This window comes from Phodopus roborovskii, unplaced genomic scaffold, assembly GCF_943737965.1.
Source record: "Phodopus roborovskii unplaced genomic scaffold, PHOROB, whole genome shotgun sequence".
Lineage (NCBI taxonomy): Eukaryota > Metazoa > Chordata > Mammalia > Rodentia > Cricetidae > Phodopus > Phodopus roborovskii.
The window spans coordinates 34,945,442-34,964,413 of NW_026126447.1; the positions used below are offsets into that span (position 1 = coordinate 34,945,442).

Below are 18,972 nucleotides of genomic sequence, written 5' to 3' on the forward strand. Positions count from 1 at the left end.
ATCTAGGTCTGAGGAAGCACTCTGTCTGCATGGTGAGGAGGCTCTAACAGTTCCCAGTTAGTTAACGATGGAGGTTTGAGAGCTGGTTCAGCAGTACAGGCACTGAAACTTAACTTTAGGTTAACAGGTACTTTTAATAACACTGGCCACCATGCTGGAGACTGGAACCCAGATTCTTACCTAAGGGGAGACTGCAGAAGCAAAAGGAATTCTTTTTCTAAGTTTGCTGAGTGGGTGGGTACACTAACGTCATATATGATTGTCATTACAAGGAACACAAGGAACCCCTGTCTGGGAGGCTGGACAGTTTGTAGGCATTTAGATGAAAAACAAAGCCATAACTCAAGGCCTGGGACTGACTGCATTTCTTGTAGCTGTGAAGATGGAGTCTGTTAGCAGTTGGTGCCCCGCCTCAGCAGGATAGAGACCAGGGCTGTAGAAGTAGCTGGAATGCTGCCTTGTGCCAGGTCTATGGTCTTTGTGCTTTTCTGTGTGGTTCATTGAACTTTTTAGGTTTACAGCTTTCCTTAAGTTTGGCCAAGCTTTGGCCACTGCCTCTTTGAGACCCCCCACCCCCTTATCCCCATTTGCCTCATTGAGGATTCTAGCCATGAGATGATTAAGCTGTCTCATTGATGTCTCCTGCATTTTCTGTCAGTTTGCTTTAGTTTTGATTGGCCATTAAGTTCACAAGTCTTATTTCCACCATGACCAATCTGCTGTAAATGTTGCCTATTGTACTTTTCATCTTTGATTTTTTTGGTTTTATTTAGAAGTTGGAGATAGCCTTTTAAAACAAATTTTTCTGTAGTTGCTTTTAACACATGGGATATAGTTAAAACAATGACTCAAATATCCTTGTCTACTAATACTGCTAGTTTATATTATTTAGGCATTAGCTTCCTTTGATTAATAATTTCTTCTCCCTGCTCATCTCATTTCTTGCTTGGTAATTTTAAATTGTAAACTGTGTGTTGTTAAGTGTCAGGTAATTTTGATTCTTGAAATTTTTTTTTTTAAAAGAAAATTTGGGATGTGGTTATTAAAAGCAGCTTCATCTTTCCGAGTGTCATTGTACCAAGCTGGATCTTAACGGCAAGCTGTGAAGCTGCCCCCTGGTGTTTGTTTTAGTCTTCAGTACTGGGCAAAGGAGCTCTCAGAGCAGTTAGGCCAGACTCTTCCATCCAATGCCGGTGAATTACAAATGCCAAGTTTTCCCACTTGGATCAATGGGAGCAGGCAGTGCAATCTGACCTGTGAATCTTGCCCTGTAATGATGGCTCTTTCCAAGCTTCAGGGAGATTTCTTACTCACGTCACCAACTAGTACTCAGGGACATTGCATTCTCTGTGTTGTTCTATGCCCATAAGATCCTGAGACCTGGTCCACAGGAGCTCTCAGCTTCACACCGTCAGGTTAGGCTAGTTAAGGGGCTAGTCTCTTCTGCCTTGTGTGTCTTGTAGAAACTCATCAGGCAGTTTTCTGGGGCAGTCTAGTTTCCCATCTTTCTGTCCTTCATTGCTTATGGCCAAGTGTGTTGAAACCCTTCTTTTATGTATTCTGTTTTTAAGGTGGCATTGGTTTTTAAGGCTATTTTTTTAGGTGACATTGAAGTCTCTCTTCCTACATCCTGACTCCAGCCAAAAGTTTCTCTCTCCTTTTTTGAGACAGGGTTTCCCTGTATAGCCCTGGTTGACCTAGACCTTTCTAGACCAGGCTTGTCTCGAACTCAGAGGTCTTCCTGCCACTGCCTCCCAAGTGTTGGGGTTAGAGGCATGCACTATCATGCCTGGCTAAATAAATCTCATGGTTTTGTTTGAAAGAATACATTTGAATTTTGTAAATTAGGCTCTTCTATCACATTATATTTTTATTTGTCAAATGATACAAATTTATTGTTGTTTTAATAAAGCTATTTCTTATTCCTGCCAAATGATTTTCTGATCAAATAGATTCTCTGCAATAAAATGAAACCTTTTTTTTTAATGAAGTGAAAAGATTCACTTGTCGAAAATAAGCTCTGTACAGTGAACTGTGTGTGCGCATGCATGCCTGCACCTCCTGTCCTGTTGAAAGGTGCTGCTGGGGGCGATGGGCAGAAACACTGGTGTTTATCTTAAGATGTTTGGCACACATTTCATTTCTTAAGCATTGCATTCTCAGTTTATAAATACTTATTTTCTACATTCTATATTTTGTGTTTAGGTAACTGAGCAAGAGCAAGATGAACCTCCTTTATGGACTGCGGTATGCTGCAAGAAACCATTTTTTCCCTGGAGTGAATTCCCTGGCCAACTGGAGACAGTGGAAATCACCAGCAGGCTGTCTACAAGCTCGAAGGACCCGAGTAGGGAATGCGGGTTGGGGACTTTGCACTGTCAGTCAGTGTCATCCGGTGACTTTACTACGTGGAAACTTCCATTTCTGTAGGACTCTCAGTAGCGAAAAATCAAGATGCTTCTCAAATGCCCAACGCCAGGAAGTGGGGGAGCTTACCTACAAACATACTGTGTGGGGTGATTCTTTTCCAAGACCAGGAGCGAGGAAAGTGGTTGGCGGTCCTCTGAGCTGCCCTGCGGTAAGAGCTTCCCAGAGTTTCCACACGTCTCCACCGGTTCAGGCTGCCCCAGCCCCTTTCTTGCTGCTCATTCTGAAACCAGTACAGAAGCTCCTTGCCATCATTGTGGGCAGGTAACAAGGGTGACATTTGCATTATAAAGTTTTTATGTTTACATTTGTATCAACTTACAGTAATTTTTAATAACTAAATGTTAGTGTTTTATAAAACTATACTTGTAAAGAAACCTTCCCCTATACCATATTCAGCTCAAAATTTGAGTCTCCAAAGGTAAGTTCTACCAGTCTTGTTATGTGTGATTTAATAATCTTGAAGTAATTTTACTCTACAGAAAAGTGGTCTTTAAGTCTCCTTGCTAGAGATGGTTCTAAAAGATTTCATTTCTAATGGCAGGGAGAATGGGGAGCATTGGCAACAATGTGTGTAACAACAACAGCACTTAGGAACATTGCCTTTGATTTTGTGGAATTTTAGGCAATAAACAGGAAATGAAAGTCTTCACTCATGTAATTAGGGATTTGAACTTATCCTCATTATTAATGCTCATTTCTACCATTCTGTTCTCAAAGTATCCTTGTTGTAGTCCTTTATAATTACTCATTTTATAGCTAAGTGGTTGTTTCTCAGTCCCCTTTTCCTTATTTCATGAAGGTTGAAGAAGGCAAATAAATCATCTCTTCATAAAGTGATCTTAGTTCCTCCCTAGCTGCCTAGTTCCTTTCATACTCACAACCCTGTTTGCTTTTATTAAAAATTCATGAATTCTTCTGTAAGTATTTAATTCTATATATTTGATGTTGAAGGTCAGAAAGCAGGTATCTACATTGGCTACCAAGTAACCAACTCATCCTTGTTTGTAAGGGTGATAGCTTTGTGAGTTCTCTTCCTTTGAAATGGTTTGATTTGGTATTGATTTTACTATTATAAATTTCCTCTTATAATATGTTCCACATAAAAAGTAAGTAGTGATTCTACAAACACTGTAAATAGGAAATAAGTGGCCAGGAGGAGTGCCTTTAATTTCAGCACTTGGGAGGCAGAGACAAACAGATCTCTGTGAGTTCGAGGCTAGCCTGGTCTACAAAATGAGTTACAAACAGCCAGAGTTGCAACAGAGAAATCCTGTTTCTTCAAAAAACTACAAAACAAAACAACAACACAAAAAGGAAGTAAGTGTTTTTATGGCCCCTCTGGTCCTGTCACTTTTCTAAGGCATTTCATGTGTCTCTGTGTTAGTCAGCTTTCTGACGCTGAAATAATAAAGGGGATAATAAAGGGAGCAAAGACATATTTCAGCTCATGCTTTCAGAGATTTTGGTCCACGGTTGCTTAGGTCCCCAGAGCCTACTCAGAGCATCATGGTAGGGATACGTGGCAGAGGAGACTTGTCCATTTCATGATGGCCAGGAAGGCAAAGAGAGACCCCATATCCTTCCACTAGACTCTGTCTCCCTAGGTTCTGCCATCTCCTTTGATATTTAATACAGAGAACTTTTGGTGGAACTATGATAGCAGGAACTTGGTAAATTACAGTAACTTTACCAAAAATGTATATGTGTATATATATGTGTGTGTGTGTGTGTGTGTGTGTGTGTGTGTGCATGTAATAAATATTATTAAGACTGACAAATATATGCACAAGGAAATTTTTTTGGAACCACTATTGAAAACATTGCTTGTCTAAATGTTTAGGAACCTGGCCTGCACTTAAGAGGACTATGGCCAGCTAGCAAGGCCCTTCCCAGGTGACATCTGTAAAGTGTCCATTTCTTTACTCTGGTGCTTCCAATCTTCCCTTCCCTCTTCATGTTCTAGCAATGGTAGTGGAGCTTCTGCTCCTGAGCTGTGCTAGCTTACTCCTGGAGTCAGTGCCGAGATAGCGAGGTAGTGTCTCATGTTCCTTGCTGGAGCATTGCAGATTGAGCTGGAGTCTGAGGTGCAGTGGAAAGAACAGTGCTGAAAGGTGCAGATTCATCCTTCATGACCCCAAGATGATTGTCTGGGGACATGACCTGTGTTAAGTGGTTAAGTGGCCAGTCTCAGGAATGGCATTCCCTTTACTCCTGGGTTTTCCTCCTGCTACCTGTGACCTTGGCTAGGTTTTCTCTGTAACAAGCTATTAGGAAGAGCAGATGAGGTGACCTGTGCATGATGATTAGAACAGCATTTCCTAGCGTTGGCTAGGTGGTAGTTATGAAACAACTCACTTTAGTGTTTGCCTTTGCACTAGCTGAAGAGGGAAATTCAAATGAGCCTTAGGATTTTTGAGCGTGGCTTTATAGAGTTGGTGACTTTTTCATCCTTTAGCTAAGAATGTTAAAAAGGTGTGTGTACAGAGGAACATGACGATTGGAAATCCTAGCTAGCACATGCATACACATTTTGTTGGGATGTAAGCATGCACTTAGCAACTCTTGCTTTTGCTGTGTCACAGGGGCATAAGGAAATGGTGGCAAGCGCTTCCCCCTAACAAGAAGGAGCTATTTAAGGACAGTGTGAAGAGGAATAAATGGAAGCTTCTCCTTGGTCTGAGTGCCTCTGGACTGCTGTTCATAGTGTTTTATTTCACTCACCTGGAAGTGAGCCCTGTGACGGGAAGGAGCAAACTGCTGTTACTGGGGAAGGAGCATTTCAGACTTCTGTCAGACCTGGAATACAAAGTGGTAAGTAGCGAGAACTGCAAAGCAGGAGGCTTCTTTAAATACTGCTTTTCATTTTAGGTTTTGATATAACATGACTAATATTCATCCCCCCTCCCCTCTCCCCGGGTCTCTTACCGGGGAAAGGCTTTGCACCATGTGCTGTGGCTTTCCTCCTCCCACCCGGGTAGCCCCTGCTCTGCTCAAGTCAGGATTTCACTGTCTTCCAGCTCAGGAAATCCTGGCTTGATGCCCAGACTGGCTCAGGGTGACTAGACCAGGCTGAGCTGGGAACGGGCTCTTTGTGATTGTGCTGCGTGCTCGGCAATGCTGGTTTCCCTTTTCTTTTGCTTTCCTTACCCGAGGGGAACTTAACATGGTGTGTGTGCATCTGCCTTATCAGGCTAAGCTCTGTGAGAACAGCCTTGTTGGTTTGTGCATTTATCCTAGCAACTAACACTCCATGCGAAGTAGTGCTTAGTTTTAATGTATCAAATAAGTAAATACGTTGTGAGAATTTTTATACCTTGAAAGTCAAGTGTAATAAGATAGTTGTAATTTTTCCAAATAGCAATTTAAGCTTGTGAAATTTTATTATTGTATTTTCTGCCATTTTTTTTTTTTTTTATACTTTTTCTTCTGAAAACAGAGTTTTGTCATGTGGCCTCACTTTGGCCTTCAACCTGTGACCCTCATGTCTCGGCCTCCTAAGTGCTGAGGTTGCAGGTGTGTGCCACCATAATCACGTTTTTCTGAGTGCACAATAAAGGTGTGATTCAGCAATCTTACCTCCTCAAGAAGTACAGTAACTTAGGGAATGACACATTACACACTTTGTGCCCTCATGTGTCCTCAAGGATGGGGACCATCATTGCATTCCAGTATTTACCACAGACAGGGATGTGCTGAATGCCATTGGTTGAATGCTCGACGCTTCCTATCTGTTTAATGCAAATGAACACATGAGCTTGACAAAGGAAAGTTACCATTGATAGTGTCTTAGTTAGGGTTTCTGTTGCTGGGAAAAGACACCATGACCATGGCAACACTTACTACAAAGGCAAACATTTAATTGAGGTGGCAGCTTACAGGTTCAGAGTTTAGTCCATTATCCTTATGGCAGGGAGCATGACAGCTGGCAGTATGGAAGCAAGCAAGCAGACATGGCGCTGGAGAATTCAACATCTTGAGCCAAAGGCAACAGGAGGTGAACTGAGACACTGCATGGCTTGAGACCTCAGAGCCCACCTCCATAGTGATACACATCCTCCAACAAGGCCACACCTACTCCAACAAGGCCACACCTCCTAATAGTGCCACTCCCTTTGGGGACCATTTTCTTTTAAACACCACAGGTAGCAATGACTTTTTACTATAACAATGAGGAGAGCACCAGTAAACAACATTCTTCCAGGGATTCTGCTTCAGTTCCTGCCACTGTACTTGTCTTGACTTCCTGTCTTGACTCCTTTGATGATAGAGTGTGGCCTGAGAATGTAAGATGACATGAACCCTTTCCTCCCTCCCCAAGTGGCTTTTGGCCACAGTGGTTATCACAGCAACAGGCAGCAAACCAAGATACAGAGACTCTTAATTCTTTTAGAAGGACTAGTAAAGGACTTTAAAATTTTGTCATTGTTGAATTATTCTTTAAAAATGGTAATTGATATAGTCTTTTAAGTTCATATTCTATGAAGGCATATATTTAAATGCACCTTGAAAAAGGTTATCAACTTGATTTATATTTGTATTTTTATACAGGCATTTTCTCAGTTTCTCGGATGATTCTAGCTTTGTCAAGTTGACAACACTAGTTTGCACACTATATAATTAGAGAACTTTTTAGCAGCTCTATAAGAATGTTTGGATTCACAGACCAATAGATCAAGTGATAAAGATGTCTAATCATACAAACACACTTATACATATATACAGATCCATGTGTATATATACAGAATATACATATGTACAAATCCATTCATATATTTATGTATTTTTATGGAAATAAATATTTGTAGAGTATCCTTAATATTTTTAGTATATATGATAGAATCTCTCAGAAAAAATGTTTTCATATTTGAGATGGCTTGGCTTTTGGATCATTATAAAGAAAATGATTTGTCCATTAGTTCTGAGATTTCAGTGATTTTCTTTCAGTCTGTGTGAATCAAACACTTTATAATTAGAGAGATATTATCTCTTTTTGTAAAAGCCTAAGTCTATATTATGAATAGGGTGTTCTTCCATTTAGTAGATTATGAAATTAATTTTCTTTGACAGTCTCTTTCTTTTTTATCTCCCTGAGACTGGGTTCTTTTTGTATCAAAGGCTGGCCTTGAACTTACTGTGCAGCAGACAACAGCCTTTTAATCATCCAGGTCCACCTCTCCAGTGTTCAGATTATAAGGATGTGTAACCACACTAGGTTTATGCTGTGCTGAGGCTTGAACTCAGGCTTTGCATATGTATGAGAGTGACCACTCTGCCAACTGAGCTACATCCCAACCCTGCACTTTTCTTGATTTATTTAATTTTTATGTGTACAGTGTTCTGCCTGCATGTATGCATGCAGGCCAGGAGAGGGCACCAGATTTCATTACAGACAGTTGTGAACTACCATGTGGGTGCTGGGAATTGAACTCAGGACCTCTGGAAGAGCAGCCAGTGCTCTTAACCTCTGAGCCATCTCTCCAGCCCCAAGTTTTCTTTTCTTTTCTTTTCTTCCTTTCTTTCTTTCTTTCTTTTTTTTTTTTTTTTTTATGAAATTTCTAGTGTGAATCCTTTGTTATCCAGGCAGTTTTGTTTTCTGAAATTCTTAGGAAGGCAGAAATATCTGAGCATTTTCCTTGCATATAGATTAATAGAAAAGAAGAATAAAGTTTGGATTGAATCATGTTTATATGAGGAAAGCTTATAACTTATTCCTTTGTGAGAAACTATACTGCTTTTATGTGGATTATTTAAATTTAGAAATGTGAGTTTCTAATATATGTGCCTTTTGCACAACTTGAAATTAAAATGCAGAGCACTAGTCAAATGAAACACTTCCCATGAAGCAGCATCAGCAATTTATAGTGCAAAAACTCCTAAACAACACTTTTTACAAACTCTCCTAGTGGATGGAAGAATTTAAAAATGACATGCTGCCTGAGAGAGACCCCCGGTACCTGACTGTTAAAGAAGTGGTGTATCATCTAACACAATGCAATCAAGATGTCCCAGGGATCTCTGAGATCAACTGGGTGATCCATGTGGTTGACTCCCCAGATGTAAATGCCTTTGTTCTTCCAGTAAGTAAATACTGCAAAATATGTGTTTGTGGCAAGCGTTAACATCTTTAAACTTTACTGTGGACTAACTGCTTATATTATTTATTCTTTTCATGTGCAGAATGGACAAGTGTTTGTTTTCACTGGGCTTTTGAATAGTGTAACGGATACTCACCAGCTTTCCTTCCTTCTGGGCCATGAGATCGCACATGCCGTCCTGGGGCATGCTGTGAGTACCCACATGACGTGCAGCTGTTGATTGTTGCTTTGGTATTAGCAAGTTGTAGCCTTTAAGGAACCCAGTCTTTTCAGGATTTTCTTTTCTTCTTTTAATGATGGAATGTAATTGCCTTATTCTGTACCTGAAAAGAATGTGATTAGCTAGTTTTGAGACTTTTGCAGTCTTTAGTATATATATGATACTGAATAGTTAGTGTTTCTCTTAAATACTGTTTTTTTTAATCACCTGTCTCTTTTGCTAAAAAGTAATTAGTCTCAACCTCTGATTATTTCACATTAAAATTATACTTCGGTAATATTAACATGCTCGTAATCTAGTCAGAAAATTAATCGTTGGAGAGTGGTACTACTATTTAAGTGGGTAAATCAGTTTCATTCTTCCTCCTTTTCAGAAAGGCTCAGAATATTGTTGAAAAGTGTTTAAATGATATGCAATATCACCTGAATGGGGAGCAGAATAGTTTCCTGAGCTTCATATAAGATGTTCCTTCTCATTCAGAGCTTTAGTAACTTATGACTGTGTATTTATCACCCTGCTCTATATATTAGGAAACTAATATTTATAAGACTAACAGTGGCCACATAGGTCTTTAATAAAACATATTTTTGTATTAATTTTTGCTTGCTATTCATTAAAAATGCAATGTGAGTGGATCTTTTGTGCATATAAATAGAAAAGATAACTATATTTTTTGTTTATTTTATCTTTTTGGTTTTTCGAGACAGAGTTTCTCTAGATTTGGAGACTGTTCTCTGTAGATTTGGATAACTCTCTTTGAAGCCCAGGCTGGCCTTTATCTCACAGAGATCCACCTGCCTCTGCTTCCCGAGTGCTGGGACTAAAGGCGTGCACCACCACTGCCTGGCTATTTTTATTTTTTAACCGGAACATGTAGGTAAATATTTGTAAAAGGGCTACAATATGCTAAATCATAAGTGCAAATGTTTTTAGCTTCAAATGGAAACTATAAGGTATTTTAATCCTTGCCAAAGTCATTTAAAATTCTACTAGTCCTTTAGAGGAATAATAAATGAGTCAGGCCAGAGTTATTCTTTTTTGAAGCATCCCTGATTTATTTCTTTAGAGCTACATGAAAAAAATTTAAAAATATTTTCTTTAAATATATACACAAATAAATCTGAACAATAGAAAACTGATGCATTAATGAATGAGACAGAAACTTTCTCATGGGTTAGTTTGACAAAGTCTAAGTCCAAATTTAATTTTCTTCTCTCCTTGTCTTTTCCATCTGCCTGTGCTGTGACATTTATGTGTGTGATCTATCTGTCCCTGTTGCGTATCTGTATGCTTGAATCTGTGCCTGTGTCTCTTTTTATGCCTGTCCCTAACAAAGGACTTTGGTCTGTGTTTATTGAACAGCACAGAAAACATGGTAATCTTTGAGCAGAAATCTTTAATGGTTTTACAAGGGAAAAGGTGAGTTTACTGACACCATCTGACCCAGAATAGTACCCAATATTGCAAGTAGGTGCTGCCAAAGTTTGTATGTTACTTCCAACAGTTAGGGGAGATTTGTTGTTTAAGATTGCTTTCAGCCTGTTGGCTGCTGGCAGTAAGTGATTGCCAACACACACACCACACACACTTCTGTGTCAGGGCATGGAAAAGTAACATGATTTAAGACTAAAGCTATGCACTAGCTTATGTTGTGAAAGCTGATTGCATTAGAAATTCAAGGCATAGTAAGGTTGGTTACATTGTTTTCTTAAAGGCAGGCTAAACTTAAACAGGCAGAGTACATAGTAGGACAGTAGGTTAAGTATATAGTGTTAAATGACCTTAGGCAGTTATGAATTGGCTGTGAGGCCTGGAAAAAATTCATTCTCTTTGTGGTCAAGAGATATTTTCAGAAAAATATCTCCCTATCATATCTGCAAAAATAAATCAGCTGTGGCTGCTGTCTCTTTAAAAGGTGGTACTATTCAGCTGGCTTGATTTCTGGCATCCAGTCAGTGCCTATCAGTGTAGGGTTACCACCCTCCAGGGGCAGGATGGCCCTCAGATGAAATGGAAGCGGCTTGGGGCAGCCAAGATGGAAAGACCTTTGACAAAGGTCTTTATCAATACAGTATTTTGTCTTTTGGAAGTCTTAGTTTTGGTTAAACCTGGCTTTTATCCTATAAACATAGTTTAAAAATATTTCTATTAAGACTAATTAACAGTTGTACTGTTTATTAATCCATAACAAGGTTGTTTGTTGTCTTCATAAACACTGTCATTTTGACTTTCAGTCTTTCATGGTAAAATAATTCAGTAACTGTTTTACAGCTAATGACTGTTATGTGATTGTTGTTTTGTGAGGAGAGATTATTTGTGAAGGTCATGGTCTGATTTTAGTTTTCAGCCATATTGTGTCCATTCAGGTAGTGACTGCTACAGTCTGTATCAGCACTGAGCTAACACTCCCTAGTCCTCCGGTCCTAGTGAATGGTGAATAAGCCTGTTCGTTTAACTTGTACTACACATTACTGGGCAGAATGCACTCTTTATACAGCCCTTTTCTGGTCAGTGATGTGAGTGTGTATGAAACTCACAGAACCCAACCCTCAGTGAATTCGGAATACCAAACTTTCACAATCGAAAACTTGCGTGTGTTATACTTTCATTTATTAGGTCATAAACACCAAAATACCTTTATTTTAATCAAACTTGTATCCTCTTTCTGAATTTTCTTGTCTTAAGTGCGTTATCTGTTATGTATACTTAGGCTTTATGTAACAATGTAAGTGTGATAAGTACTTTTATTTGATGTATAGCATATAATGTCCATGTTAGAAATCAAAAACGTCTCGGCTTGGATTTTTTGGTCATTTTACTGCTAGCTGTGTGAAATTGTGCAATCATAGAATCTCTATTTCCATTTCATTATCTATAAAATGGGGCTTATTGTACCAGAGGAATCGTTGCACTGACCAATATAAGAACTAGTTTATTAATTGTCACTGTCTCTGACAATGAATAATTAGCTCAGCAAAGGTAGTAAAATGTAAAGGGCATAAGTGTGTAAGCAAAGAAAAGGGGATGTGCCAGGAGACAGCATGGACACAAGGGAAGAAATTTGGGTCTTTGGCTGGTGCGGCCTGACAGCATGAGTTAGATCCTGGGTCCCACATGTAGGGGGAGAGAACTGACTCCCACATGTTGTCCTGTGACCTTCCAGTACTGTGGTGTGGTGTGGTATGTGCATGCCTCACATATATGTATGTATGTATACACACACATACACACACACACACACACACACACACACACACACATATATATACAAAAAAAATAAACATGATATTCTCTTATTGGTTAATGAATAAAGCACTGTTGGCCAATAGGAAAGCAAGATAGGTGGGATTAGGAGAGGTGGAGGATTCTGGGAAACATAGGAGACTCTCACAATGTGATCTCAGGAGTAGAGGATGCGAGTCTGGTGTTCTCGGTAAAATAAGACCATGTAGAAATACATATATGAGTAATTGTGAGTTAATAATTTAGACAGAGCTAGTCAATAAGAAGCTCTAGCCATTGGCCAACAGCTTTTATAACAACAATAACAACAACAACAAAAGAAATAAACATAATAAAATAATTTAAAAACATTTGGACCTTTGTTCATGTTGGCCAGTTGAGCACACATAATTATTTAGTATGATTAAATGGTGTCTAGAACATATAAACATGCACTTTCTCCATTTACTAAATGTGGTTTTCATCATTTTATCATTATCAGGCAGAAAAGGCTAGCCTGGCTCACCTACTGGATTTCCTTGGTATGATTCTTCTCACAATGATTTGGGCTGTTTGTCCACGAGACAGCTTGGCACTTCTGGGCCAGTGGATACAATCAAAGTTGCAGGAGGTAAGTCTGTGATGGCCTGTGGTGGACGTGCAACAGTATCCATGTAAAGTAGCATGTATCAGAACTATGTTAACATCTCTTGGAATCAGGTATGGGATTTTAGCCTGTTTTTCATTTTTAGGTGCTGTTCCCATATAGCATTTAATTAAGGAATTCTACATCTGTCCAGTGATACATAAGGATCTTTTTTTCACCCTAGCTATTATTACAAGGGGGTGGGGATGGGGGTGGAGAAACCTAGTACCGTCCCTTCTCTTATCTCTGTGACAATGGTGTTCTTCCTCCATGTTGTCCAGATCGAAACAATGGTTCTCAAACTGAGAAAGAAAAAGAACAGTTAGGTTCAGATGGTCGTGTGTCACATTTGGAACTTAGTTCTGGCTCTAACCTGCTGGGCTGTCAATAGAATTGATGTAGTTTCCCCTTGTGTACAAGGAATGGGAAGAATTGATGGTGACAAAGGTAATGTAGCTGTTTTTCTTCTGAAAAACTGAATGATCCCCGCCTCTTAGGCGCAATCTTTCAACTTAATAACTAAACTGGAGAACAGGCATGCCTTTGGTATGGATTATTTTCCCCCTTTCTGACCCCGTTGTCAAGAGATGTTTTTCTGTTTGTGATGTCCCACTTGCCCTGTTTTGGGAGCATCAAGGAATGCTGGCAGTGGTGCACTGTAGAGAGGGAATTGCCCACATCCCTTGCCTGCCATTCACTTATTTACCATGGTGACTGAATGATACACCACAGCTCTATTAACTCAGAAATGCAGAACTACTGCTGTTTTAGTTAGTCTAGATTATTATTAATGGGGACTTGTCCTGCTATTGTGGGCTTTCTAGCATATGCAGCCTCTACTCAGTAGATTCCCATGGTTCTCGCTTTCCATACTGTCTCCATGGCTTGGTGGTTAAGAAACTTTGTTACTTATGTACAGGACCTGGATTCAGTTTGGCTTCCAGAACCCAGGTGGTGGCTCATAACCATTTGTAATCAGGGGATTAGATGCCTTCTTGGCCTCCATGTTCACCAGGCATATCCATGGTGTACAGACATGCAGGCAAAACACTTATACACATAATTAAAGTGAATACAAGAATAATTTTTAAAATGCCCCTGGGAGCTGGCAAGGTGGCATACAACTATAGTCTCAGCTACTTGAGGAGCTAAGGCAGGAGGTTTGCTTGAGTTCATGTATTTGAGACTATTTAGGTAACAACACCATGACCTTGTAACTCTAAATGTTTATGGTGTCTCTAAGAGTCAACAAACAAACAAACAAACAAATCACATCAGCTGGAGAACCAGTGCTTTACATAGTACCTGGCACAAAGTAAGAACTCTGTTAATAGGGATGACTAGTTTTATTGCTGGGCCATGTAATCTAATCCTCTGTGCAAATAGTGGAATTAGTTATTGTTACTAGCTCCATTTTGTATATGGCCCTATGAGTTCTTCTGTTGAAGCTGAAGCTTCTTTGGGTTAGCACACTCATTGGTGCACACTCGTGCACACTCAGCCTGTGCGCTGAGTTTTGACCTCAGCCATGGGGTCTTCATCCTAGAGCAGATGTAACTTAGTGAGAAGGAAACCATGGTCCATGCTCACATACTGTGAACGGCGGCTTAGGATGCTTGCATCCATTACACATGTGTTACTGTGTTTGAAAAGCTGCTTCCTGCATTAATAGCCCCTTTATCAAAAGTCCTGTCTCTTGATTCAGCTCCTACAAAGTTTTAATGGTTACTTATTGTAAATTAGAATTTAATTGGAAAACATTCTCATAAATACAAGTAATTGGGAAAGTTAAAGTTATGATAGCTACTTGTATTTTTTTAAAATTAAGTCAGAAGAAAAATACATTTTCCTAACTCATCAGTATTTAGAAAAGGAGATGAAGATAATGAATCACAGAAGGGGCTCTCCTCTGTGGTTAATTTCATCACTAAGGTTGTCTGCTACTGTTATTGGCTCTCATATATACCTTCATTTTTTTCGCTTTCCCTTTAGAACTGTGAGATTAGCTAATGTTCCTTGGCCATAGTTAAGTCTGTACCAGTATGCTTCCTTAGGCAGCTCTCTCTTCAGGAATGGAGCTTATAAGTGGAAAATGAAATAAGCTAATGGCAGCACAGGCTGTCCAGGAAGGCATCTGCCTAACTCTTCTTATTTTCATGTTTAAAGTAGAGTCTAATGGAAGAAACAATGGCTGCATTACATTTCATATCTTAGAGGATAGACATCTCATACTGTGAAATTAATTTAACATTCAGTTTTGGATTCCTTTGATCATGAAGTCAATCCACTTAATAGAGTTTTTTTTTTTTTTTTTTTTTTTTGTCCTGCTTCTTCTTAGTATATGTTTGATAGACCATACAGTAGAACATTGGAGGCCGAAGCAGACAAAATTGGACTACAGCTTGCTGCAAAGGTAAAGTGATCAACAGCTGGAACTACAGTGTCCCCCATACAGCTGGCAGTAAATGTGTGTTATATTGATGTGTGGCACAAGCAAAGGCCAAACAGTAAGTCATTGCTGTGTTGATAACTCTTTGTAGTACTCACCTTTATATTACTGTAACAAAATGCTGCAGACAGCTCAATTATAATAAACGGTTTCTTTAGCCCACATGTCAAATGCCTGCATTGGCTCAGTTCTGGTGAGAATAGAAGATGGCAGCACATTATGGCATGATCATGTGTAGAAGCAGATCAGTTATGTCTAGAACCAGAGATGAGAAAAAGAGGCGGCAGTCAAGGTGGTACAGTCCCTTTTCAAGTGCACATGCGCAATGACTTATGAGATCTCTTACTTGGTTCCTCTTTAAAGTGTCTGTCACCTCCCTGTTAGTAGCACCATGTTGGGGCTACACCTTTAGTCACAATGGACCCTTGGGAGTTACATAGACCCACCCATGCTATTGCGGTAAATAAGGGTCAGGATAAATAAATAGGCCGAATAGATGTTTATTCAGGGAGAAATAACTTACAACCTAGACAGATGAACACCAGGAAATTCAACCCGATCCTCTCCTGTCCGAGTCACGCCAGAAAGAGAGCGCCTTCCTGGCCCCCCTCCGACCTCCTTCCTCAGGTCACCTCCGCCCATCGCTCCACCCCCCAATGGGCGTGGTCAGTGCTACAGAAGGACTACCTCACTACAATTCCCCTTTTAGTCTAAAGAAAAGATTTAGGCTTAATACAAAACTATATACAAAACAGTGAATAACAAGTGTGCTCTAAGAAAAGGAAAATCGAGAACAAAATGACCTACATATCTAGTCCTAGGGTGAGGGCATAATGGAGTTTACAATAGAGTTGTCCTAAGCTGGAAAACGTAAGTCTAGTACCTAATATATCTAACTAGGAAGAGAGAATAATAGTTGTGATAGTTTAATCTTCAACCTCATCAAGACCTGAGAAGGAAAATAACAATACTAGAGTAGACAGGAAATGCGGATGGACAACTTCCAAAACGGTGCAGCAAGGACAGAAACAGCAAGCCACCTGAACAGTCACCCTAGGTCTCACAGCGACGTTGGTACACCCAGATTTGGCTAAGGCCAAGAGAACTTGACAGACCACAACAACAGCAGGGAAATAGAATGGCTGTCTTACCCTGACTTGGCAAGGTCAAGCAGTCTTCTATATTTGTCTCCTGCAAGCACATAGGACTGCATGTCCAAATCAGTGGTCAAGGTGGGGGCAATTCTATGCCCAACAGGCCATTAGCTGAGGCGAGATTGAACTCCAGCAGGAGCAACAACAGTGTCCAACATATTTTCGGGAAAATGCACGGTGCTGTCAGGAGCAACAGTGTCTCATGTCAAAGGAGTACTAATATTAAAACATTTAAATGCCATGTTCTGCATGTCTATGAAGGATTGAAGATTAAGCATCTATATCTGACTAATCTCATAGGTACAGGAAATGTGAGTGAAGATAATCTATAATACTCGGGAACTTAGCTAAAAAGACTGATTAAAACTTTCCTGAGTAAAGCAGGAACAAATACTTAAACAATATAACTATTTACATATACCTACATGTAAATCCCTAAAATAGAGGTAGAGTATAAGTGTCAAGACAAGAGGTAGAACTATAAAGGGCAGCAAGATAAATATCCCAAATTGTATCAATATACAAAATGTCTTGAACACAAGAAAAGTATACATACATAGAATATGGTAAAAAATAATGTGCATAAATATTATAAGTGGAAACATTTAACACAATATAACAAAATATAAACTTAATTTTACATAGCTTACCACATAGGAATGCATAACAATGTAAGCTGTAAAATACTATCTCATTCAAACTCAAATTCTCAAGGAAATAGGCTAATCTACTTATATCCCATCTAAACCATACCTTTACCCACCATTCCCTATTCCTGTCTAAAAGATAAACCCGAGTGTAAGCATCACCCAATCCCAAATAACTAAAACCAACCCAAAGACGATGACTATTATCCCAAATTTCCAAGGGTAGGGAAAGGGGGCGTAGTCATATTAAGATTACTTCCTGCTGAAATGGGACGATGATTGCTCCAATGGATCCTGTAGGAAGAAAATTTTTAGCAACCAAATTTCTCAACAGAACTGGCTGTGACATATGTAGTTAGTCACTGTGTGGCAGAAAATTCTTGACTGTAGTTCTATTTGAAACTGGCCAGGGTGTAATAAAAAGGTGCACCATTACAGCTAGCTAGTCATGAGTTGTCTCGAGCAAAACAGTCTCAAACCGGTTTTAGGGTGATGTTTGTAGTTCCGATGCATCAGGTTGAGTCAAGTGGAAATGATGATGTGGGGCCCCATCTTCTTTCCGGAAAGTTCAAAGACTGCTGTTAGGAATCGTTATTATTCCTTGTGGAAAAGTTACACATCAATATTAAAGTAAAATTTTCAAGTTTTAAGGTATGCATTAGGGAAAGACAACAATAAGCATTAAAAGTATGTGAGAAAATTAGGATTTCAGAGAGAAAATTGCATAAGATATGAGTCCCCAGATTTTGTTTCTTCTGCCTTACACCAATTGGCTTCTTGATCTAAGGCAGAAACCATGAATTTAATCTTAACAACATGCTTGAATTTAGAGAAGGAAAGCCAAATCCAACTCCAAAGCCAGCATTGGTTTACAAAATTTGGGACTTCAGGAATACTAGATAATAGAGAGAAATAGATTTCTATATAGAAATAGTTTACTACAATTAAATATTTTTTTTTTTTTTTTTTTTTTTTTTTTTTTTACCATATATCAGATTCTGCTTCCTTAAGTGATTGTTTCTGAAGAGCTGTCTTCTCTTCTGTAGGCACCTACATGTTCAGTGTCTTTTGGCTGTTTGATGATAGGTTTTCTCTGTTTTCCTGTAAAAACAAGAACAGAACACTTCCCCTACCTTTGAGAGGCCTCCGCACACCTCATAGGACCTAGTTTGTTGGATGACTTGTCATTTCTCTTCATTAAGATGCTTCTCTTGTTCAACTCGGATCTTGATTAACTTAGATAGTATCCATAGTTTTTCTTCTCCTGTAGATACAAATGCAAAACCCCTACCCCAACGTAACACATATCCTGCTTTCCATTCTGAGGTCAGTACATCCTTGAAATACACTGGCTGATTTAGTTCAGAAGTTTTTTCTATTGTCCAGTGTCTTTCTGCAGCTGTTTTTCCTTTTTCATCAGCATTAAGAAAGTTTAATGTTAATAAAGCATTATGTAATCTGTGTTTGGGTGTTTTGGTTCCTCCTGCCTGTTTATGGAGCATTTCTTTTAAAGTACGATTGGATCTCTCAACCACTGCTTGTCCTGTAGGATTGTGTGGTATACCAGTTATGTGCTTTATCTTGTAATACTCAAAAAACTGTTTCAATTTGCTGGAGACATATGCTGGAGCATTGTCAGTTTTTATTTGTGCAGGTATGCCCATAATGGCCATTACCTCTAAAAGGTGCGTTATAACAGAATCAGCCTTTTCAGAGCTCAGAGCAGTAGCCCACTGAAACCCTGAAAATGTATCTATAGTGTGATGTACATATTTTAATTTTCCAAATTCTGCAAAATGAAACACATCCATTTGCCATATTTCATTCCTATTTATACCTTTAGGGTTACTGCCTGGTGGTAAAGGAGTTTGGTTATAGAATGAGCAAGTAGGACATTTCCTTACTATTTCCTTGGCTTGTTCCCAAGTGATAGAAAAATCCTTTTTTAAACCTTTGCTGTTCACGTGGTGTTTCTTATGAAACTCTGAGGCTTCTAGCACACTTCCTATCAATAAACGATCAATTTCATCATTGCCTTGTGCTAGAGGACCTGGCAGACCCGTATGGGATCTGATGTGTGTTATATATATAGGATGAGTCCTCTTTCTG

The 18,972-nt window shown here is 39.3% G+C and overlaps 1 protein-coding gene across 1 annotated transcript in view; it reads left to right on the forward strand.

Moving 5' to 3' along the window:
• Positions 1-2,212: 2,212 nt before the first annotated feature.
• Oma1 (OMA1 zinc metallopeptidase) overlaps positions 2,213-18,972 on the forward strand; it is a 51,564-nt gene continuing 34,804 nt past the window's right edge. The window contains exons 1-6 of the mRNA XM_051188283.1: positions 2,213-2,691; positions 5,013-5,241; positions 8,334-8,507; positions 8,608-8,715; positions 12,470-12,598; positions 14,952-15,026. Of these exons, the coding sequence (XP_051044240.1) occupies positions 2,225-2,691; positions 5,013-5,241; positions 8,334-8,507; positions 8,608-8,715; positions 12,470-12,598; positions 14,952-15,026 (1,182 nt within the window). The 5' untranslated portion in view covers positions 2,213-2,224. The remainder of the gene's footprint in view (positions 2,692-5,012; positions 5,242-8,333; positions 8,508-8,607; positions 8,716-12,469; positions 12,599-14,951; positions 15,027-18,972) is intronic.